The sequence below is a fragment of the Pleuronectes platessa genome, chromosome 22, assembly GCF_947347685.1.
Source record: "Pleuronectes platessa chromosome 22, fPlePla1.1, whole genome shotgun sequence".
Taxonomy (NCBI): domain Eukaryota; kingdom Metazoa; phylum Chordata; class Actinopteri; order Pleuronectiformes; family Pleuronectidae; genus Pleuronectes; species Pleuronectes platessa.
The window spans coordinates 16663932-16687990 of NC_070647.1; the positions used below are offsets into that span (position 1 = coordinate 16663932).

Consider the following 24059-nt stretch of genomic DNA (forward strand, 5'->3'; position numbering starts at 1 on the left):
AGTCGTCTGCGAAATGCTTTTGTGTCGCATGTGAATGAGCAAACGTCTCATTTGAGTCCATTAGGAATATTCACACTCGTTGATCAGGTTGAAAAGGAAAAGAGGAGGGCGATGGAGGAGCAGCTCCTCTGAATGTGGGAGGATGGGAGAAGTCAGGAGGCTCAGTGACTCATGAGGAGCCATGACAGAGAGGTTTATATGAAGCCCACTTGGAATTAGGATGTGATGTGAAGCTGGATGTGCATGCAGGGGGGTCTGGGTCCGGATCTGATCTGCTGTGACAGGGTGGTGTGTCAGATGCGATTCTCAGTGAAGTGCGCAGATCTGAGTTCACTTTCTGAAAGCTGAAATAATCTCAAGTGTTGTGTAACTGAGCCGATGGAGCCAGAAACTCTCGACTTTGTTCAAGAGGGAGAAACTAAAACCTGGAAGCCAAAAAGAAACCATTCATATTAGACTCTGTGATTTATCTGAATTAATTGAAGAACTATTGGAATGGGAGCATTGTGATTCTGACTCGAGACCAGGAAGTTGGTGGGATGAAGAGGTTCCAGTGTTCAGCCGGGATAATGATGAGAGGAAATGCACTTGAAAGCTTCCAGTAAAGCCTTTTGCATGCAAGTGTTGCAAAGGATCAGGCAATACATCTAATAATTGATTAAAAGCTACACTTAAAGTCCCTTAAGCCCCTTTTTCCACCTGTAGAGACACCCAGTAACATCTGGATTTAGTCTGCAATGGGAATGGAAACAATCGTCATTCACTCCTGGGTCAAACGTCTTTGCAGCAGACACAGGTTTAAATCTGCTCCTGCTCCTGTTCTGTAGATAATCATCGGTTCCATCTAGGAGAGCATCATTCAAAGTCGTCTCCTGTCTCCTTAGAGGAAGCAGAAACAAATACCGGGTTCGAGAGCAGGGGACATGTCTATAAGCAAAGAGGCCGCAAGCATGTTGTACCGTTTCCCCCCCCGTGTGCCTTCAAACCTCCATCTCAAGGCTCCGTCTCTGTATCACACTGTTACGGCTGCAGACTGTTTTATTCAAGAGCAATTTCAACCCAATTGCATGGCCTGTCTTGATGTGGCTGCCTCTGATCCTAATCTACAGACTTGATGCTCACAGGAACCGAAATATCTTTGATGGCATCCAGTTCGCCTGTCAAGTGAATCGCCCTATGTAGATTTCTGTTGCTAAAAAATCCAATAACACCTGTGGTAGAGCCTCATCTGAGCTATGAAGATGAGATAGATCCCAGCATCAGAAAGAAATATATGTATTCCAGACACATCTGTCTCTTCCCTCTTTTCTCTTTCCTCCAGCTCGGTCTCTCGGCAGCACCGGAGCGTTTTCACAACCTGGGGTCGCGGCGATAACGGTGAAGCTTGCAAATGAGAGAGCTTCTCCCAAATGAGGAAATCAAAACTCATGCTAATGCGGTGTCACCGGCGCCTGATGGCAAACGATAAGCCGAAAAGATTGTTGGTCACAATGCCTGTTTATTTCAGTGTCACCCTCACAATGTTATCTGTCAAGCTGCCACCGCGCTCAATGAGTTCAGCCTCACTCTCCGAGCCACCCTGGCACCGCGGAGTATGATTTAGGGAGGCTGTTGTGTTAAATGATAGTGCCACTGGGATCCGATCTGACAGCTCTTTCTACTTCAATAACAAACACCATGGAAAACGATAGCTGCGTTTACTTCACGTCTTCTTGAGAAGGTTCAATTCCCCGTGTCTGATATCCCTCTGCTTCTTTGGATGTCATTGTTTACTTTGTGCTCTTGGAATAAAAAACAAATAAAAAAAGCCAAATTATACTTTTGAGACGATTGTTGGACATTGGCGAGCGTTTTTTTTCCAACAAAGCGTGTGGGTGGAAATGTTATGAGCGGCTGTGGGCGTATGAAAGGAGGCCCAGTGGGGGGGAGGGGGGGGGGGGGGCTGGAGCTCTCTAATGGACAGACAAGGACAAAAGGAACAAAAAAAACCATCAAACGAAACAGGAATTAAAAAGGAAGAGTCAAGTCAGTGCTTTAACATTTGAAGTGTCGTGTCCTAATCATGCTAATCATCTGGATCTCCTTCGTCGTGCTGCCACGTTCTATTCATGTCCACTTCAAACAGCTGACACTTGAACTGTGATTTCCGAAGTTTGTCACCTTCTTATCACACTCTCACATTATGACACCTTTATAGGGCTCGCAAACCTGTCGGCTGTGTGTGTGTCTGTCTGTGTGTGTGTCTTAGAAAGAGATTTGCTCTGACTCACTCGGACCTAAAATACACCTCACCTGAATTAATTCAACACCCTCAGCAAAAACTCCCGGAGAAGCAGAAAGTCAGCCGTCATTGTCAAGTAGTGAATCAGATAAGGCAGCGTGCATCTAGTTCTTATGCCTCTGAACAAGTGATAGCAAGTGGCCAGAGGCATTAGGTTCTCAGGTTGTCTGTTTATCCATTCGTCCGCACGACCCCGATCTCGTGAACACGATATCGGCAAGGACGCCTCGAGGGAATCTCCTTAACTCCGATGCTAATGTCTGCTGAAGGACTCAAAGATGTTTGAAGATCAAAAGTTCAAGGTTGTGTTACCGCACAGAACACAAATGTTCTCTTAGACGCTCAGATGAGCTGAATAGATTTGGGTCAAAGGTCAACGTGGCCTCACAGGATATCTCATGTCTGCCTGTAGAGAATAAAATTTAGAACAAAGATAACAAAATCTCTCCAGTGGTCAAACGTCTCGATGACTTCACACGAGTCGTCGGTGGAGGCAACACAATTCTCTTTTGAATCACAAATCAGGTGACACAGTGGATGTTCATCTCTGCGTCAGTAGCTTAAACTGTTCCTTGTCTGAGCCGATGCGAGGCCACATCATCAGTAAAGCTCACACACCCCGCACTCTCAACAGAATGAAAAGGTCAGCTGCCAAGTGTCTGGAAAGAGCACTTGAAGCGCCGTCTGTTCCAGAAGGACATGAGCAGCTTCGGGGACGTGTCTTTTTGACATGGGAGTGATAGAGAATGATTAACAAGAGAAGACCTATGAGGAAGTGCAGTGGCTCCATCTGCGTTGTCATCTGCAACCAGAGCAACAACAAACAAGACACAAGCTTCTTTTTCCAATTCTAGAGTTAATAGAAATCGAGCTCTCTCAGATATCCAAACATCTACTGTAACCATCTCTTGGTATTCTGGAACGAGGAGCCGCCTCTTTGCAAAGTCCCAGCATGCAATATCGCTGATTATTTGCCTTGATAATCCATGTGTGTTCTGTTATCTGTGGCCGAGCCCGGCGAGAGGCCGGTGCTATAGAGGGAGGAATGAAGGAGTGGGCGGGGAGAAGAGAAAGAGAAGCTAGATGGTGGAATCAAAAAAGAGAAATCAAAGCTACAGGACATGAGTTTCATACAGTTTCTCTCTCTGAGATGAAACATATATGTGTGTATACCACAGATGTAAAGTGTTGAAAAAGAGGAGAATGTGTCTTCAGAATAAAACGAGAACAAGCATGAACGTGCCTTATTTTACAATTAGAATCAAATTGGTTTGTTTTGGCCGTTGCTCATTTTTCTAAACAAACCTGCAGGGTGTTTGAATCGAGGTCCAGTAATGTTTTTGTAGAGAGAGAAATATTTATAAGCGCAAATGTTAATTTTGGGCCTTTGGGAACAGTACATGTTATAAATTCGCTAATTGCTCTCAAACCTTGCTATGTTCTCTATTTCCGTAAAAGTTAAAAGCTCCTAAAGCTATAAAGAGGACTTTTCAGCTTGTTGGTTATTCTGTGAGCACAGTTTAATGTCCACTGGACATGTATGACGATGACCTACATATCTCTTAACACCAGATGGTCCATACAAATATTTGTTTTCAGTCTGGAGATATTATTTCTACACAGAAACTACGGCTCTAAAAGTGTCGGCCAATCCTCTGAGAATCTATGACTCAGCCTTGAAGGCCACGAAATAACATCATCTCTGACTCCAACGCAACAGACCACAATTAGAACAGGCAGATCAAGGACCCTTGGACCAGGATCAGCACAGTCCCTGTTTCCTTCAACAGAGTGAACCCAGTTAACCTCCTGGACTGAATCGATTGACCTTTGTCCAAGGGTCAGTCCGGCTCCTTGACCATTAAAACCCTGTCACTCTCTCCTCCTCCTGTCTCGGAGCCCTGTCAGGCAGCCAGTGGTCGTTGGGGAGATTGTCCCTGTCAGGTGAACCCGGAGGCAGGCGGCGGTTGAGCAAACAGCCCCCCCCCCCCTCATTTATCTGTATGACTCACCTACCAGTAGTCTCACCACGGCCCCTGGCCCCTGGCCTCGCCGCCTACATCAGACTGATTCCAACAGACACGACTCCCCGGCCCTCAACCACCTCCCCGCTGTCCCCTGCAGCCTCGCATCCAACCAGGCACGCAACCACGGGCTAAAGGTTGCTAAATGTGGGAGGTGGGTTCTTTCTCTCCAGCTCCTTCAAACTGTTTCTGTCCAACGTGAGAGGAGGCAGAGAAGGTCATCTAGCCAGCGCTGGTGCTGGAGATCTTTTGTTTGTCTAATAGAAGCGGAGGCAGAGCAACATCGGACCGGTACAGATCCCCCAGCTGTTCATGTGTGAGTAATTTGTGAGTAATGGACCTTTGATGGCCAAACTTAATAAATGCTCCAGTAATAACCAGTTTGAGAAATCCTCTTCAAAGCTGCTGGCTTGGTTTCCTCACCCTTGTTTGTCCAGCATGGATTGATCCTCTTTAAATACTGAGACCCTTTGTGTGTGTAAGGTTTGATTCCTGTGGAGTCATGCAACATATCACTCAGTAGAACTCAAACCTCGGCCTAGGCCCAAAAGTTGCCTCTAATTCAATTAAGCTGCTCCAAATTTCATACATATTAGTTCTCTAAATGTGCCTGAATATTTTCTTCAAGATTCATAATTTATTATCAGGTGATAAAGTATCCGGATCCTCCCCGAAACTTTATAGATTCTTTCTTGGCCCGTACCTTTTCTTTCCACCAAACTTCAGAAAAAGAATATTAGGGAAATTATATTCCCAGTAAGATCCCAGTGGGTCACATTGGACTTGGATCAGGTATCCATTCGAATGGGTGATAACTACTATCTAGATATTTTGGGGGATTTTGTAAAATGTATTGTACATCATTTTTTGTATGATATTAGGGTTATTGTTGTTTTTAAGCTGAATCATATGATTGAGGCAGAGCTGTTGGACTGAGAGCTTTTCTGGACAGGACGTGTGTATCTTGGGTTCTTTTGAAACCCTCTCTCCCAGCTGCCAATCAGCCTCTTTAGACCACACTGGGTTCCACAACACTTTATTCTGCTCCCTCCCTCCCACCCCCTCATTTAGCTCCTGCCTGGCAGCCCCCATTTTTCAGCCTCCTTGCAGTGTTTGTCATAAGAATAGAATCAAGATATTCACAGACAGTCCTGGGGGTGTGTGTCAGAGCTGCCGGGGGTCTGGGGTCCCCGGGTCCATCTCTCTGCCAGACAACAGGGCTGCTTTTTTCTAACTTTGCTCAGTGCGTGCGAGCAGTAATTGAAAATGGGGGAATCTTTGTGCACTGGCTTAATGGAGCTGTCCTGCCCTTGCTGCAAAGCGGGGTTAATAACTTTTTCCCACTTCCATTACCCCCTGAGATTGGCTTCAGGTGAGTAAAGAGGCTGCACTGGACAAGGAGAAGTGGCCACGGGGGCCTACCGGTGCCTCCTCTGATCTCCGCTCACTGCAGGCCGGCTTCACAATCCTTTTTACGTGACTTAATATATACGTCCTCCCCCTCGTGTGTGTGTGTGTGTGTGTGTGGATGTGTGTGACCGGCAGTCTGGAAATACTGTCCTCTAGCAAATGAGTGCGTGGCAGATGGCGGCGGACACTTGACTGACAGCCTGTAATTAACGTGCCACTTCACTAACTCGTCCACTTTGCCGAAGTTTAGCCGCGCGGTGAGGGCTCGGTGCCGGCACACGTCGGTGCAACAGTGTTCTGCAGAGGAGCTGTCGGAGCTGGTGTCGGTTTATTGGGCTGAATTCGTTTTTTGATATCTGACTCGTGTTCCTGCCGCTGAGTTCCTCTGGGTTTGCTGCTGTTTGGCTGAAGACTGGAAGCAGAGAGAGAGAAAGAGGGAACACGGTCAGAGCTGGAGTTCAGGTTGAGGCTTCACGCATGAGTTGTTATTTTTTTTCTACTAGAATGACCCTTCCGACTCATTAGCTTCATTTAAATGCACAAAGCAAGACAGCTCTTTGCTTAAGCTTCGGTTAAAGTCCTCAGAGCAGGTTGGAAAAAAAACAGTTTATCTTGTATTGTTTGTTTTCTAAAGGGAGCGAAAATGAAAATGAAAATGATGAATATTCCAATTTCAATATTTATTAAAGTAGAATGGCACCCAGTAGAGCGCAAACCCATTTAAGGCCCAACAGCAGCACAGGCCAGACCTTCTGCTACATGTCCTACTGATAATTCATTCAATAAAAAAAATCTAATTATAGTCAGATAATGAAATGCTCTATAAACCATGGAACTGGTTAAAACTTCTGAATATGTCCCCAGTTTGATTTAATGGACTCCATTGTTGGATGCGGCTCTCTATTATGCAAGCTTTCATTTGTTTGGAGGCTTCTCCTCTGCATACTTTAATGTAATTAGAGTGTTAGCGAGCTCCCTCTGGAACAAACAATAATCAAACCAAGGACACTCGTTTTGATTATTACTTTTTCCAGATCTGTGGAGCAAACACTAACTCTCTTCTTGAGGATTTAAACACTGAGAGTCCCTGTGTTCTATAATTCAAACCTATAATCAACTTATCAGTTACACATGATAGAGACAGTTACATAATCTCCCTTTATTAACATTTAATTGATATGAAGGGACTCAGAGCCACTGAATCTGGGTGTCGTGTGTTTGTTGAGGACTCGGGATCAGAGTCTGCGTTTGGTTTGCTTGTTTAATCAAAGAGGAAGTTCCTCATTGATCCGAAACCATTGATCCCAGCTCTGTTGCAGCGGTTCTGTTTCTCCTGCTGCATTTGATTGACTTTGACAAAACATTTATTCCTCCCGTCTCAAATGGCAAAAGCTCAAGAGTAATCTTTGAATTTCTCCCCGTCTCTAAATTACAGCAATTTGAAAGACATTTAAATAGAGACTCCACTTTTGTAGTCTTAGACAATTAAATATGACGTATATCAGTGCTGTACTATCCAGGGTCTAACCTGCCTCTCTCCCAGTATCTGCTGGTTTTTACTCCAGCTCCATCATCCTGTTTAGGTAATGGATGGACGGGTCAGAAGTCTATCATTTTCGCCCAGATCCGAACAAACAGAGCAGATGCAAGATGTTTCTCTGTAAATAATTCAGGGATCTTGATGAAACATATAAAAACATATGCAGGGAAATGAAATTAATGTGTTTGTGTTGTTTGGTGCAGCTTGATTGGATTTAAAGGCGGCTGCTGGGCCTTGTTGTGGGAATGTGCTCTTTATCTGTAATTACAGGAAATGTTTTTTTATAACCCATGTTTTTATGTGATCTTAATATTAAAAAGCTTGAGGCTAGAAAATAATAAGAAGCAGATGATAAAAAATGGGTTTGATTGATAATCTTCCGGATGATTAAGTCGTGAAACCCAATGAAACGAGGAGAGGGCGGTGATTCTGGCAGAAGGCTGTCTGGGGCGTCTTGCTCTCCTCTCTGCGCTCTGCTATGGTCTGTGGGTTGTATTGAATTAGTTGACAAAATGGACAGTACTCCTCCCGGGCTGGGCAGATTTTTGGCAGCTTCGCCACTTCCTCAAACGGCGGGAGACATGACACCAGGCGCACAGCGAGAGGGGGAGGTCGCCAAAACTGGAGCCGGTGGGGAGCAGAGCAAACCGCACGATACCGACACGCTGTCCAAATGTGAAGGGGGAAAGGACTTCTTCTTTCTCTAAGCTTTAGCCTCCAATATCTGTTTTTATTCAGTCTTTAGAAACGGTGATGCTTTGGAGAAGCAAGATTCCACTCGTGGAAATAACCCCCGGAATAAAACCAAACATGAAAGGGTGATGGAGGAGATGGCCGGAAGGACAGAGGGAGGTAGAGAGAGCAAGGGAGCTGACCCAGCTAGAGGAAGATAGAGGTGATATGAGGGAGCTGTGTGCCAGTATCACCACGGTGGTTGGGGACCTGCCGGGCCATCTGGCAGCCCTGTAATTGGGTTGGGGTTTTACACCTGAGCGGCACACCTCCGAAGAGATGGCTGGAGCGAGAAAAGAACAACTTGGGGAAAAAAAGGGTGGAGGTGGGAATGACACTGGGAAAGTTGGTAGTTTTTAATAGTCAATAGTTTTTTCCACCAGATTTGCATTTATCTCTTTAGTTGCTTGTATCACCCAGAGGTTACAAGATGCTGGATCAGTGGAGTGGAATGAACGAGCTGCAGCGTCGACTGTAAAGAGAAAAGCCATTTTGTCCAAACACAACATTATTTAAGTGTGTGGAAAGCGGTGACAGGACAGATATTAACTTTGCGTCTCAGTGGATACACAGTGTGATTACACGGCGATGACAGCCGCCGTAATGGGAAAAAAAGGTCAACACGGCTTTCAGGTTTTTCCATAAACATAAATAGGAGCGCTCCACATCCGAGTGGAGACGGGGACTTTAAGTGAAGCGTGGCAAAGACAAGGGAGACGATATGGAAGTCTTCAACTCAAGCCTGAACGGGCGAGTTGTCATTAAGGTGCAAAGAGGAGCTCAATTATTATTTTTTTTTGCAAGTGACGTGAGGCCTGATGCGAGAGGCACAACAGACTCCACAGGGGGGGGGGGGGGGGGGGGGTTCCACACACTCTGCTCGTATTTGCTCTTCTTTCATTTGACATTTTACGCAGAGTTTGAGAAGCAAGCGCCTTTACACAAACTGACGGGGAAACCGTTTGATATCAAAGCCTGGAAAATCGTTTAATCCGGAAGCACGTCTCATTCCACATCTTTGAAAGGCCTCTGATTCACTGGAATAGTTTCATTTACATAAAAATCTGTTTCCGCTATCGGTGTAATTACAGCCTTCTCTAAATCACCCTCCTATATGTTTACTCGCCCGTGGTGAAGCATCACGTGTGCATTTCTGTCCCTCGCAACCGACATAAGGTCACTCTGAAATATTGAGCGAAAGGCACGATCAATTCTTCTTCTATAGAAGAAGCCTCCCACATGCACTCTGCAGAGCATCATTGTGCTCCAAGTCCTCGGCTGTGTTGAAGTATCTCTGTCACTGCCAAGCGTGCCTCTCAATGGCTCAGCCTCCGCACTGACCTCGCAGCGTCTCAAAGGGAAACCGACGGGAGGCTGAGCGAACATGGACGTGCGTGGGCGTCCTTTGCAATCGAGGGGGGGGGGGGGGGGGAGAGGGCCAAGGTGGACGATGGCTGCTTTGTTCAGAGCGGCAGAAGGTTCACGGACACGTTTTACCCAAAGTTGAATTACTCAATGACTCACTGACTTTTCTTGCTTTGATTGTCGGTTTAGTTTCTCAACCCAAGGTGCAGTTGGATTTCTCTCTACAGAAGAATTCTCTAGTCTACAGCCACATGATGTGTTTGTGTCAGACTAAGATGTTGTTACAGATGTTCTAGGTCAAGTGTTAAATCCACAGCTGAAGAGGGCAGAGATATAAACTCAGTCAAGACACAGTCACAGCTTCTTCTATTTGAGGTCAACGTCAACACAAGACTTTAAAAACTGGGTTTAGCTCATCAATAAAAACTGTTTTAGTGAATATAGCAAGTTTGCATTGACCCTCCCTGGACTCAATGATACAACTAGTGCATCACATGTACAACAACACAACAGAACAGTTATTAATACAGTGCAGTTTTCAAGGTGCAGACAATGAAGCATTATTATCACCCGGCATTGTTACCTAGCTACTGTCAGCAGCAGCATCACTCACGCTCAGGTCGTAAAACAGAGGAAATGATCTGCAGCATCAGAGGCTGCTCAAACACAGATACTCTATCTTTACAGTCAAAAGATAGTTTCTGTCTCCTGGCAGCAGCTGTATTTGTCTCTTTTGCCTCAGTTCTATCCGGTGACACGGCCTCTTGGCCTTCAGGTCGTCCGTCTGAACGCTAGTTTGAACGTTTGTTGCTTTTTTATCTCAGGAACGCCTCCAGACAAATTCTGTCAATTTGGCACGAGTATCCAGAATTTGGTCAAAGATCAAAGTGGCCGGGAGAAGGAAAGAGAACATTTGTAGACGTGCTGACCTTTTTATATCTGTTCTGCAAAAACCACTTTCTGGTCGATATTCAGGGTCAAACCTCAGGAAGAGAAGAAGGTTGATTGGCCGAGGGCGTCGCAGCTAGATGTTTTTTTGGGTTCAAAAAGGTCCCGTGTTCTCCCCCTTGTGTTTGGTTGGTTTTCCTCTGGGCACTCCAGCTCCCCCCCCCCACCCACCCACCCACCCTTCATCTCACCCTTCATTCAAGAAGCAGCCTGACCAACCTGTACGAGTGGCTCAGCTCTTGGCTCAGCACTACCAGCTGAGTTCGGTGGAAGAGCCTTTCAAATCTCACGACACTAAAGAGAAGCTTTTAAAGCACCTTGTTGTCTCACACACACACACTGACACTACCTCTGCACTGGACCGGGGGGGGGGGGGGGGGGGGGGGGGACCTGGTTTCTTACAACCAATCAGCTGTTTGCCTGCACAACTGACATCCACATACAAACCCGATAGGACAGCACTGACACACCTGCACTACCTCAACATGCACCTGTAGCTGACGTCGAAAACGTTGTTAGTGAAATGTGGGATCTGGTTTTAAAACATCCTCCTCGACGATAATGAAATAGAAAATAAGATTAAACATGAAATTGCAAATGCTCATTTTAGATTCAACGCAGATCATCAAATTTGTTTTTACAACACTGCTCTACACCGCTGGAAGGAAAGGTCATCGTCTTCTTTCTAATTAAAGCTTTCTCCTCCTCAGTCTGTGTGATCTTCTGTTTACAAAACCTTGTTTTTTCTTATAATTGGGAACCTGCAGTAATTGAACCAGTTTCTTTCATAAGAGCTTCCCTCATAGAAACCAGGAGAGAAAACTATGAATGCTTCCAAGTTGTGTGGATGTTCAGTAGAATCACTACAGCTCATGTTGTTGTGTTGCTGCTCCTGACTGAGGATGCACTCAATGTGTTTGGGGGATTAGTTTTTCTATCTGAGTCTCCCTGCCTGCCTCTCCAGGCGCTGTTTGTATATGACTTATAATAATGTGACAGCCTCTGGTTCTTTGATGCTCTGTACTCCTCTGGTCTGTACTGTGCGATTTGTGTTGTACATCATATCCTGACGTGTAGTGTGAAGTCTGTACGACACAGTATTAAGATGTTTCAGGTGTGGAAACATCCATCCCTTTTTGGAGTGGGGATTTATTTCACCCCTGAGTGAAAATATGACTTTATATATCGTTCTTTATACATAGTGTTCGAAACGGTCGCTGTCCGTGGTGCTGAATCAGAAGCTGCTCCCATGTGCTGTCAGATTAAAAAGTGATATTTCCTGCCTCCTCTTTGATGATATTTGTATCCATACATAGAAAATAAAGCAGTGGGTCCAGGTCAATTAATCACTTATTGCATTTCCTATATTATTCAGTATGATTTGAATGTAGCATCAGAGCATTTTAGATTGTTTCCTCTTGTAACGCAGATTTAATCTAAACCTCAAATCCTGACTAAACTTTAGATAAACCAGATAGATATAAACGAAATGGAAACCAGCCTCTTTAGAAGGGTCAGTTTGTGTTTGTGTTTATAAATCCCAGGTTGTGGTGTGAGTCTCAGCGGCAGCAGTGGTGAGTTATTTCAGACAAACAGTGTTGTGGCTGGAAGATTGAATTACCCCATCAGCTGGGGAAATCTCAAAGAGCACGGAGAATGGAAAAAATCATGTTCCCTTTGCCCCCCCGAAGACGCCGCTCCCCAGCAGTTACTCCTCGCTAACTGCCGGAGAGAAGCAGTCGATCGGATTCCTTCCATCATGCGTTGGTGAAGCAGGTTCTTTTCTTCCTGCGCCGCCTCACTGCACTTGCAAACTTGAATTCGATGCATTCGAGGAAACGTGAATCGGAACTCATCTCTTCCGAAGCTCCTGGCTTTTGTGTTTTTTAAAGATTATATTCAAACCAATTGCCACCATCCCCATTTTCTTCTCATCCCTTTGAGGTTCAGTGAAGAATATTATCGGAGGCCATTCTCAGGGTTAGGTTTAGATTTTTTTTCAATTACATACGAACCTTTAACAGTGTTTCTATCAGCCCCGGCACCCGGCCCCTTCATGAAACAACACAATCAATGGGAAAATATGAGTTGGTTCGTACAATAGAGGAGAATTAGGCCAACTACCTTCATTGTGCATGGGTGGAAAAAAAAGCTCTACAACCACAGTGTGCCATTATCCTCTTGTATCCCTATGGTGACTGAAGCAAATTACAACCTGCACAGGGAGAGTGGACAATAAAGAGTTCCTCTCTGCGCCAGGATTGTCACAGCACTGCCCCCCCCCCCCATCATGTCAAGATGGTAGGACGTGTACATAAACTGTCAGTTCTGTATGATAAATGAAAACACAATGCGGTTACTGCTTTTAAAATAAATTATAGAACATAGAAATCATATTATTTTTATTTATATTCAGCAACGTTTGTCGATAAGTTGTAGTAAAACTGAGATGAGTGTTTTTAATTCAGAGTTGATTTATCTGGCGTTAAATCAATAGTTAGTTTGTTGAAATTGTGATTCAGAGCATGTTGATGCCACGTGCATGGAGTTTATATCTTGGTGCTTATAATCCCATAAATCCATGAGGTCTTTAGTGTCATAGTAATATATTGTTCTCCCGAGGCAGCATTGAAATAAAGTGGGAGCTTCATGTGGAACCGACCTCCCACAGCGACTGAGGCTGCTGCGATGTACAGAACATTACACTTCTCATGTGAGATCATGTGAGTGCGTACACACAAGTACACACGTACACACCATGTTAACACAAGAGATGGTAAAGTCCGCACACCTGCTGTGTGTAAGGAGCTCCGCGTGATAAGAGTCCTCTTGTAATCTGCTCTTATTTACTGTTCTTTGCGTCGACTTGTGTGAGCACAGATTCAATTAAACCGGTCACAGAGATTTACTGCCCGTGTTGTACCGGAGTGATGAATAATATTTTTTAGCCGGGCTCTGTGATGTTAATCTGGAGCTTAAGCATGAGTGAGTAGCTTTGTTCTGAATTCGGTGCACTGGCCAATTCATTGTGGACCCCAGCTGATGTTTACTCAGGCTGAGCCGGCAGCTGCTCCGAGCTCGGCATCAACTCGGTCATATGATGAGGCGCCGCTGACATGCATCTGTGACAGGAAGTTAAAAAAAAACAACAGTCTCCTCTTCCTCTTTTCTCCTCTCGTGCAGCATCTGCCTGGCCGCCCAGCATCTTCACCATGAATGAGAGTCGAAGGGAAGCGCTGGCGGCGGCGGCGCCCATGGCCACCACCGCCTCCTCCTCCACGGCCGGCTCCAACACCACGGACATGGCCGGCCCCGGCGAGAAGGACGAGGCCTTCTCCAAGCTGAAGGACAAGTTCATGAACGAGCTGAACAAAATCCCCTGTAAGTGTGTTTTACCTTCTCCTCAGCCAGTGAGACAACAACGTCTGTACTAGTTCTGTGTCCATCTTTGAGTTTAAGACTGTGTGTTGGACAAAACTAAGATTTGAGGTTCTGGGAAATGTGACAGACATTTTTCACCGTTGCTTTGCCAACATTTTGATGACCGAGCATTTCATAAATCCCAAAACTTAATTAGAAGAGCTCCAGGCGAGCACATATCTCGCCATGTTAAGCAAAGAGGGGGAAGAAGCATTTCTCCATCCGCCTGGACCTGCACCAAAATTTAATGGGTTCTCCAGTAGTTTCAAGTAATCCTGCTTAGAGTCAGACAAACACCTGCTGGACGTCACCGGCAGAACAATTAATAAAGTTGTTTTGGTTGGTTTCAAGCCCAGAAAACTTTTAATCCATCACAAGATGTTTCAATTTTGGTAGATTTAATTTTTTACAAGAAAATAAGGAAACATCGACACTTATTCTCCGTCTGATGAATCCGTCAGAGGCTATTCAGTGGATTCATCGTGTTCCTGGTGGAGCCGTGACTGAAACAAATGATTCAACTCTGCTTGTCAGTGAACTTTTCTCTGTGACGCACCAAGAAAACCTGCGTGTGTCAGTCGTGAGCTTTTGACAAAGACTTCCTGTAAAACCGAGGAGACTAATGACTGATCCCAGCTTTTTTGTTTTTGTGGCTTCTGAGTCAAAGCAGTATAAAAAAACAAATTCAAGTATTTAATGACTGAGATGGAAATTTCTCAATAAATCATCTTGTGAGAGAAGTAATGAAAACACTCGACGAGGAAAACAAACATCTGGCGACAATAATTCGAGTGCTTTCGGCAGAATATAATTTGCGCGGCAGCTTTTAGTGTTTCCTGTTTTTCCATCTCACTTATGCTTTTAGTCAGATTTGTCTCCTCTGTTCTGGTTAATGCAACATGTTCTGCCTTTTTACCACCGAATCCTTCCACATCCACATGAGAATTTCATTCTATGGCTGCGGCTGTGTCGTGCAGGATAAAGCACTGCCTGCAGATCCAAAGAGTTTTTTTTTGCATTCAGCTGAAATCTAAATATAGAAATATCCACAGGCTCATGTGGAAGTAATTCTTGCAACAGGAAATGGCTCCTGTGGAAGAGAGACGTCCTATTTCCTTAGCGAATGACAGCACTCGTCATATTCCCGCTTCCCAGAGATCTAATATCACAGGGAGGAAGTAAGAAGAGAAACTCTGTCTTCCACAGGGGAAGATTTATCTCCACCAGGCAACATATTTACCAAAATAAAAGCCCTATTTCTTATTCATACAGCTTGCGGCGGTACCTCGTGCACCTCATGTCCATGTGGACTCGATGAAAAACAGCAATGCATCTCCATCCTGAAGTCGTGCCTTGGATAAACAAACAGGATCTCCTCTTTTCACTGTTGTGATGGTACGGCGCCTCTGAGTTTGACGCCCCCCCCCCCCCCAGCTTCACATTGAATGTCTGTCATTGAGACGTATCGCTATTCCCGCCGCTTCCCGCCCAAAGCCTGACAACACAATCTTCAGGGCCAGAGCAGACGATTCATTATCGCTCCCAAAGTCATGACATCGTAATCTGGAGAACTAGATTGCTCTTCTTCTTGTGTTCCACGGGCAGGAAAGTTCTGTGAGATAAAAAAAAAAAAAAGCCTGTCCATTATTCAGAGTCCCTGAATTACTGTTTTCTCAACCTGGGCCCCTTCAATCAGAAGCAGTGTGTCTACTCCCCTCTGCTGCTAAGCTGATGATGAATGCTCGTCGCCTTGTTTACTCTGTGGAATATCGATACCGTCTGGACAAAGTCAGGTAGCAGGTAATAGGAAATAAGGGAATAGAGGAGAAGTTGCACAGTCACAGACTCTGACGCTGTTAGGAGGTTTTTCTTTCAGGCTTCATAACCCAGTTTGATGTTTGAGGCTGTCAGCATGGAGCCGTCACGTCGGCCAAACCTGTTTCTGAGTTTCTGTGTGTTAAGATCTGCAGGATTCATCTCGGAGCCGGGTTTATCGCCTCTGCCACATGTGTGGGTGAATCCCTTCAGCGTGAGAAGAACCAGATCGAATGTGTCCCTTTCATACTTTAGATATTCTAAACACGTGTCAAGGGAAATTTGTTCAGAGAGGTTTATTTTGAACAGGTCACGACCTCGAGATCTTATTTAAATCTCTGTCGGGCTGAAGCCAAACGTAATTATTCCGTTGAGTATTTCTCTTTGAGTCGGTTTATGAAAAGTCAGAAAAGTGTAAAGAGGAAAATATCCATCAGAAGTTCCCAGAGCTCGAGGTCACGTCTTCAAATTGCTTGTTTTGATCGAAACTCAAGAAGAAGCAAATCCTCAAATAATAAATCTGAAATCCTCTTCACTGCCCAGATAAAAATACTAAAGAAAATCAAAGAAGACTCCAGATCGTCCTCTTTCTAAACAAGTAAAAAACCTTTATTATCATGGCATGGTCAAGTTAAACCAAAACTCAACCGTAACATGCACGGCACCACAGATTATATTTTGTGTGGCTAAACGCAGACGTTCTGGACCCCCCCTGAATAAAGTGGTTCCATACTACACCATAATAATAAAGGGATTTGTTTAAAAGGAGGGAGACTTGGAGTTTTCTACGTCGACACCAAATGAAGCCAATTTGTGAATAATTAAATATATCACAGAAATATAAGCACACACACACACACACACACAGACACGTACACAAAGACACACACACAGACACACGCGGTGTAATCGCACTAAACCACACTGTTGCTTCTCCTTTGCCTTCGAGGAAACCAGTGTATTGAATTTCTAAGTAAGTTTTCTAAACACCAGAGGCTTTGCTTCCCAATAACAATTAACCTCTGAGCACTGAGGCTGTTTGATCCATGACTTCTGGCTCCGACAGCCGTTACTCAAAATAACACAAGCCAGTGACATTTCAGAGGAATAAATAAGGCTCTCTTGTTTTTCTCTTCTTTTTTAAATCAGATGTTTTTACGCATTAAGCAACCAAATGCACTCTTTAACATTTTTAAAAAGCTGGAAAAGACGTCTTTAATATGTCTTTGCACAAGGTAATATGGTTAGGTTTCTAAAAAGCAGAACAATCTGGGAGTAAGACCACCTGGTTGTTGGTTTTCTTTTCCATCAAAATGCAAACAGCCGGTTAAGAAACATCTGATTTGGGTTTAACTGCTTCACTTCTCCTCAGAAAGGAAAATCACTGCTTCTCTATCTCGGGCATTTATCCACATCCATTGTTGTGAATCCATTTCCTGCACCGTTAATGTCTCACCACTTCCAACTCGAAGGCTTCCTGCAAATGCGTTGCTTTAATGGAGCTGCATTTTATCGAATATAGAGAAAAGAAAATACCACACGTACGTGATAACTGTGGAGATGGAGGCAAACAAGCAGTGTATTGGTGCTCGGCCCGAGCTGCAGTGGGGCTGCTGGAGATGGGGCCGGTTGCTGATGGATGAGCCGTGGTAATGCCGCAGGATCTTGTTGTGTTGATTGGATTTGCCGCACATGTGGAATGGCAGATAAATGGGAGCAGGAAGCTTCAGCCAACACACAAACACAAGAGATAGAAACATTAAGGAGGCAGACACAGGCAAAGCTGATTCCTGTATGTGTCACGTGACGTTTTGAAGCTCAATCCCATTCGGTGTAAAAAAGAGAAACTCACTGTCATTAGCTCTCGATAACTTTACGACAAATCCTTGTCACACATAGTTGGAAAAAGCCCCCTGCACCATATTGTGTGTTTAGACGAGCCGCGGGGCTGAAAGGGCACAGACACAGTGTTGCTCTCATAGGCATAACAAGATATAATGTCAAGGTTAATTCACCAACAGAGTCCTGTCACATTGGATTAGTGTGGGCTGCTGGAAGGGGATACAACCCAGATGCACTATTACACACAAACACTAACACACACACACACATAAAACACAACACGTTCAAATGCATCCATCCGGCTCTGTTCCGGTTCATTGGTCTCTATTGTAAAGTGAACAGGATAGTTACAGAACAGATTAGAGTTCAGTACTTTTCACTGGATATAGAACGTCAGGAAATATGTATTTTTGTAATGTTGTTTTAGTAAAAGCAATGAAAACCAGACTTAATCTACACAAATGTTAGATACAATTTGTGTGAAGGTGGAAAACAGCTCCACATGTGTGTGAGAGTGACTCACACACATGCATTGTACTTTTTTTAATCTCACTGGATATCTGTGTGATAAAAACTGTTTTGTTGAAAGGACACAAAATGTCAGCTAATGAATTTGGACTTTTTGACTTGATGCTGAGGTTGTTTCTCTTTCACCTCTCGGCTCCAAACTGATATCTGATCAGCTCCTTTCTGAGAATCTGAACCCGGCAGCGTGGAGCATCAGAGACAAACATCAGATTCCAGCTTTTTTAGCAGAGAATGAAACTTCCACTCCCGCTTGCTGCAGTAAATATGGATCTATCGTTTAAAGTTAGTTGAGCAAAAGTTTATTTTGATTTCAATTACGCTGACGTCCACTCCCCATGCCAGAAATGTGAGGGATCCTGTTGGGTTGAAAACTGAAAACTGGGGACAACTCTTTGTGTCACTAATTGTGCACATTACCAGGAAAGACTGATTTTTGTAATCAAGACCTGTTTGAGTTAATCGGCTTCAACTTGAACTCACTCTCTGTGTTCATGCAATTAGGAATAATTCAGCACTGATGGACTTTGCTTTTTTCTGTCCCTTTTGTTTCATATTTTTCTTGAACACAACTTACATCAGTAGATTTTATAAAAGTACAAAATACAACAGCAAGCAGGTCAATTTTTTATGTTATGAATGTTCTGTTATTTTTCCAGTAACCCATATTGGAATAAAAATTGAATGAACTGGAATTAATGGTCAGAATCGATAGAATTAGGAACCAGAACAAGATGCTTTTCTGTGTCTGTGAAACTCTGGAGTGATTCAGTTTTATTCTCTCTGATCCGTCCAGGATCCTAGAGAAATATTATTTCTCACCCAGTAAAGTATATTTTTCCTCCAGAACCCTCAGTAGAAGAAAAACCCAGTGTGAAGCATTAAGCTGCAGAACTGAAGACGGTCCTATCAGCCGTCCACAGAATGTCACTCGTACTGATGGAAGGTTTCTCGTTGGTTTGCTCTCTGGTTTCGGCTTGAAAAGTGATTTGAGCCTTGAGGAACAGCAGACGTGAATTACATCCCCCCCCCCCCCCCCTCCATTAAGAGAAACTCCATTCACCATGCCGTGTCACATGGCGGAACGGGAGATAAGTGCTGGGAGTTGAAGAGCGGAGCGGCCGGCGCTGCCTCTCGCTCTTTCTTTTCACTTCCTCGCTCTATTTCTCTCAGGAGAAAAGACACTCACACAATGTAGTTAATTAGGGGGACGCTCTTATTGCTTTCTGGGACTCAGGTTCCGTTAATTAAGGAACACACGAGTGCCTTTCACTTGGAAGACGTGCACTTGATGAATAAGATAAGGGGCTCGGGTTCATGCCTTGACTTCTACTGTAGCCACATTCCGTCGGGGGTGTTTCTGAGCATTGATGAATGACAGGAGAGCCGCATCAGCATTTTGAGGTCATCAAACTTTACTGTCTCTTTGTTTTTTTGAATTCCTGAGCCTCAATTTAAAATCGGATCCTCCAGGGAGGTGATACTTATCCCTGTGGTTTGTCAGCTTGAAATAAGAACCTGTCTCCTTCACTATGTTTCCTATGTCCCGCTCAATTACTCTGGTTTGGTCCCAGGTCCAAGGTCTTTAAACGAACTGATGGGGGCAGACCTCGTGTCTCTGTGATCCAGACACAGAGGATAAATGTATCTGCTCTTTCTACCCAGCAGAAACATATTATAACCAGTAGTACCATATAGTCAGTGGTGAAAAATGTAAAAAAAATGAAACAAATCAATGATTATATACTGAAACAATAAAGTGTTTTCAAACTTTATAACTTCTCAATGGGAATTCAGTCTGTTTTTTATGTCAAAAGTTAAAATCACCTCCAGCTCCGGCTCCTTGTTTTTTTCCGTGGCTCATCCAGAGTCACCTCCATTACCTCCACCGCCCCGAGGCCAAAGCTGTAGATCCTAAAGTTATTTCAGAGCATCACTCACTGTTTCTCCTCAGAGGACAGTGCTTATTGATCGAGTCAACACACCATTGATTTTTCCTCCTCTCTCTCCCTCCTCTTGGACCTTGGCGAAGGAGCCTCGGAAAGACGGGACTGTTAAATGTTGTTGTGATGGAGTTTTTCTCTTTTTTTCACAGATAAAGTCTTCAAAAGGAGAAAGTTTGACCTGTTTTATGTTATTGGTTTTTGTTTGTTGCATTTATGACCCGTTGGCTGAGATGTTTTCCATCTGCTGTGTTAGAAAAAGAAGCATTGATTATAACGTCTGTTTTGAAGTTTTTCAGTATTTTCAGCCCGTCTGGACTTTTTGCCGTCTCTTAAGTAGTTAGAAAAACAACCCACTTATTCCTCCATTGTTGCTTTGTGTGCGTGTCTGTGCTTGTGTGTGTGTGTGTGTTGTGTAGACTGTACCTGTGTGCTTCCACGGGGATTATTAGCCGACTGCCGGCTGTGGTTAAGGAACGTGTCGCGGTGTTTGCAGGTGGCTGTTAGAGCCAGTCTGCCGGTGAGACATTTAAATACCAGTTGTCCAGTGTATCCAGTCAGATCCAAGCACTGGAGCAGCAACATATGGTGCAAGGGAAACACACAGCAACTCTCTCTCCTCTGCTGATTCCACCTCTAATAGGACGTTTTAATCATAAACACAAAGGTACCTCTTCTTCCAAAGCATTGATTTCATATTTCTAAAGGAACATTTCTAAACTACTAAATGCAAAATCGTCTTTTTCAGAGTAAAACTTAAAGCTTTTAAGTCCAACACAAAATATGTCCAAGCTTTTTCTTTAAAGGTGATTTCAGAGTGTGTGAACACAATACGTCAAACTTCACTGAACCCATTTGTTTCTCGCTGCCGATGATGATTTCCCCGTGAAGGTGTCGGCCGACCGAGCGTCTTTTGTTTTAAATGGCAAGTGGAAAATGCCAACATCTGTTACTTCCACTGAATTGGCTGGAGCCGTTCAGTCGGGTCTTGTCGGACCAGTTAGCACTGATCGTTACGTCTGCCACTTCTCGATGGAGCCGGGCTCTGGCTCCGGTGCTCGTCCGGCGTGCCAGCTCTGCCTGCACACCTCTCCCGGCTTTTATCTCACCTGTCAGTTGCTATAATCACTGCTTTTGTGCAACTCTGGCTCAAATACTGCTCTGGCCCGTTTCTCTGAAATCTACTCCTCCTCTCACAGCAGTGCTTTTCTCTCTCAGAGGTCTCATCCAACCTTCTTTCCTTTTCTCCCCAGTGCCGTCATGGGCCATCGTCTCCATCGCCTTCGTGGCGATCATCCTGGTGCTGGCGTGCTGCTGCTGCATCTGCAAAAAATGGATATTCAAGAAGAAGAACAAAAAGAAGGGCAAAGACAAGGGCAAGAACGCCATCAACATGATGGACGTGAAGGACGGAGTCCCCACCGAGGTAACAACTTTCAACTACTGCTGCTTAGAGCCGGAGAAAAGAGCCGTCCCAGTACTCGCTAATTTAACTTAGTTTAATCCTTTTTTACTGTTGAATCCTGATTCATGAAGTTCTGCTAAAATCTTAAATTTATCTGATCAGAAGTGTCTTAAATATACGTCACACTGTTTAGTGTTTTTATGTCAGATTAAATTGTTTATATTTTCAATTAATTTAATCGGTTTCCCTGTCAGATTAGATTTTTTTATCTTATTATGGCTGACTCTTGACTGTATGTATTTTGTTAGTTATTATTGCAAAAAGGAATCATTATACTTCATCATTTGATTGAATTAAAAACAAATCCAGTCTAATTACAGGAGACTTAACGGAAGACATTTAAATGGCTTCAGAGTGAAGAGAGCGTTTCAGTCTCTCTCTCCCTCCTTTTTTTTTTTATCTCCTACTTTTTTTTGGGTTCCTGTGAGTGTTTTGTTTTTCGGTCTCAAATGAGGACCCGCTCACTTGTTGAAGAGAGTGAGTAACGTGTAATGAAGTGGTATCCACCCAGAGAAATGACATCAGCAGACCATAAACAACAGGGGGGGGGGGGAATTCATCGAACCGTTTCAGCAGCAACACATGAAACACTGACACTTCAGCAGCGTCATTACATCCGAGAGATCGTAGGTGGATCAGAATAATAGAAAATGTTTTTATATCTTTTTTTACTTAGTTATTGTAGAAGATAAAACTTAAATTGAGACTTCATTGAAACTCGTTTATTTCTCGTTTAATCTCCGACATCGGTGAATTTGCCGCCGCCCGAGGCAGAGCGGTCATTTCTCCTGGTGTGCCCCAGACTCTGGTTGTGTTAACTCCTGTGTGTGGTTGTTTTAATTTGTGTTTCTTCCTTCTATGTCCTCCTTATCTGTGTTGTGTCTGATGACCTTTCGGGATGGTCACTGGCGGTAGGTTCCCAATTGCTGTTGGATCTTCTTAAGCCTGCTGCTCTGACGTTTTCTTATAGCCTCTTGACAACAACTTACTCCTGTAGAACCAAATATATGTAACTATGCACACAGTACATGTATATCTACTCTATATATGTGTGTACAACCTGCATATGCACATATATATGTATGAAGGAAACACTGGGTGCGCATTGACAAGGTTGAGCCACACTGATTCTTGTGCCAAGCTGAAGTCTCCGGCCTTTTGAATATTAAATTAAACATTTCTAACAAGTGGGCAAACGTACAATGATGAAGAGGCTCCGCAAGTGAATCATCTGTCAGATTCTGCAGCAGATATTCATAAAACAAATCATTTATAAAATACAATTTGCCCTGTCTACACTCAAGCGGATATTTTCAATTTATATTTTAAAGTCTTCAGGGCTATTTCTTCTGTGCTGCCAGCTAAGTCTAGCTAGCTAACGTTAGCAAAACAGACTTTATTTCTGATTGAATTTAATAATTTCCGCTGTAGTGTAAACAAGGCCCTTCTCACCTCGATCATTTTACTTGCTCCACTTTTCCCTTTTCTCTCTAAATGTGAAAACAACAAAAACACTCAATTTGAAAATTGTTTGCAGAAGGCGGAGATCCAGTGGCTCAGCGGGAATTTTTTTTTTAAACCAATCAGTGTCGATCAGCCTTTTGCTTTCACATGAGCAACTTGACAGACTAATAGGAGCAGATCCCCCCCCCCCCCCGGATGTACATTACAACCCAACACCTACCCTCCCACTGCTGGCATGATTGCTTCTAGCTACCATTGGCGTTTGGGGGGGGGGGGGGGGTTAACCTTACGGCTCTCAGGGGTCATGATGACAATGCGACTGTTATGTTTGAGGGCGTGGCCACACCTGGGAATGGGGAACCACACGAGAGCACTGGTTTGACCGACTGGGAATGCTCTGCATGCCTAACAGAGACGTCTTGGAAGGCAACGTTTGAAGCTGAATGATTGACCTTGATTGATTGACCTCTTTGCCTCTTCAATCGCATGTTGGTCCTTTAACAGACTCCTCACGACACCCCCCACCTCTCCTTCCCCCCACCCCCCCCACCCCACCCTCACCTCAGTGCCAGGCTAATGTAAAAAACAAAAAGGGCCACGTGGATGCTCTCACTCTCTGCCTCTCCGGACACTTCCCAGTTTGCCAGAGATTTGATCTGCCTGAGATAAAATCAAGGGAATTGTCTTACTGTGATCTTTTCCAGAAGCATCTCTCCCTCTCTTTCTCTCTCCCCCCTTTCTTCTCTGTCCCCTCTCTGTCTCTCTAACCTCCTCCTCCCCCCCCCCCCCCCCCCCCCCCCACTCTTCTTCCTCTAATGCCTGCCCCATCGCTCTCATCTCTGGCGCCATCATTTGATCTTTTCTCCCTTTAGACAGAAACACCCAAAGATTGATAGAACGGCATCATCAGGGGACCAGGCCCGGGGCTTTAGTGCATCACAGAGCATGTCCTGGTGTTAACTGCTATGTTGTTTTAGTGCTTGCTCCCCCCCCCCCTGTTCTCCCCTTACACAACATAAAACAAGTGGCAGCTTTTACAGGAGTAGGTCCACAGGCAGGACCTGGGCGGGGCACGGCTGGCTGGGTGCTAGCGCCAGCGACAAGCAGGCGACACTGACTCTTGGTGGGTGTCTCCTTCAGGCCTTGAAGGATGAGGAGGATGCGGAGACAGGGCTGACCGAAACGGAGAAAGAGGCCACGCCCAAGGAGGACGAGAAACTGGGCAAATTACAATACTCCCTGGATTACAATTTCACGGAGAATACGGTAAGGATCTGTTCTCCGA

At 44.5% G+C, this 24059-nt stretch overlaps 1 protein-coding gene across 1 annotated transcript in view; it reads left to right on the forward strand.

Annotated features, from left to right (window-relative positions):
- The window catches only part of syt1a (synaptotagmin Ia), a 63103-nt gene that overhangs the window by 21826 nt on the left and 17218 nt on the right, over positions 1 to 24059 (forward strand). The window contains exons 3-5 of the mRNA XM_053414799.1: positions 13484 to 13681; positions 21099 to 21259; positions 23882 to 24040. Of these exons, the coding sequence (XP_053270774.1) occupies positions 13513 to 13681; positions 21099 to 21259; positions 23882 to 24040 (489 nt within the window). The 5' untranslated portion in view covers positions 13484 to 13512. The remainder of the gene's footprint in view (positions 1 to 13483; positions 13682 to 21098; positions 21260 to 23881; positions 24041 to 24059) is intronic.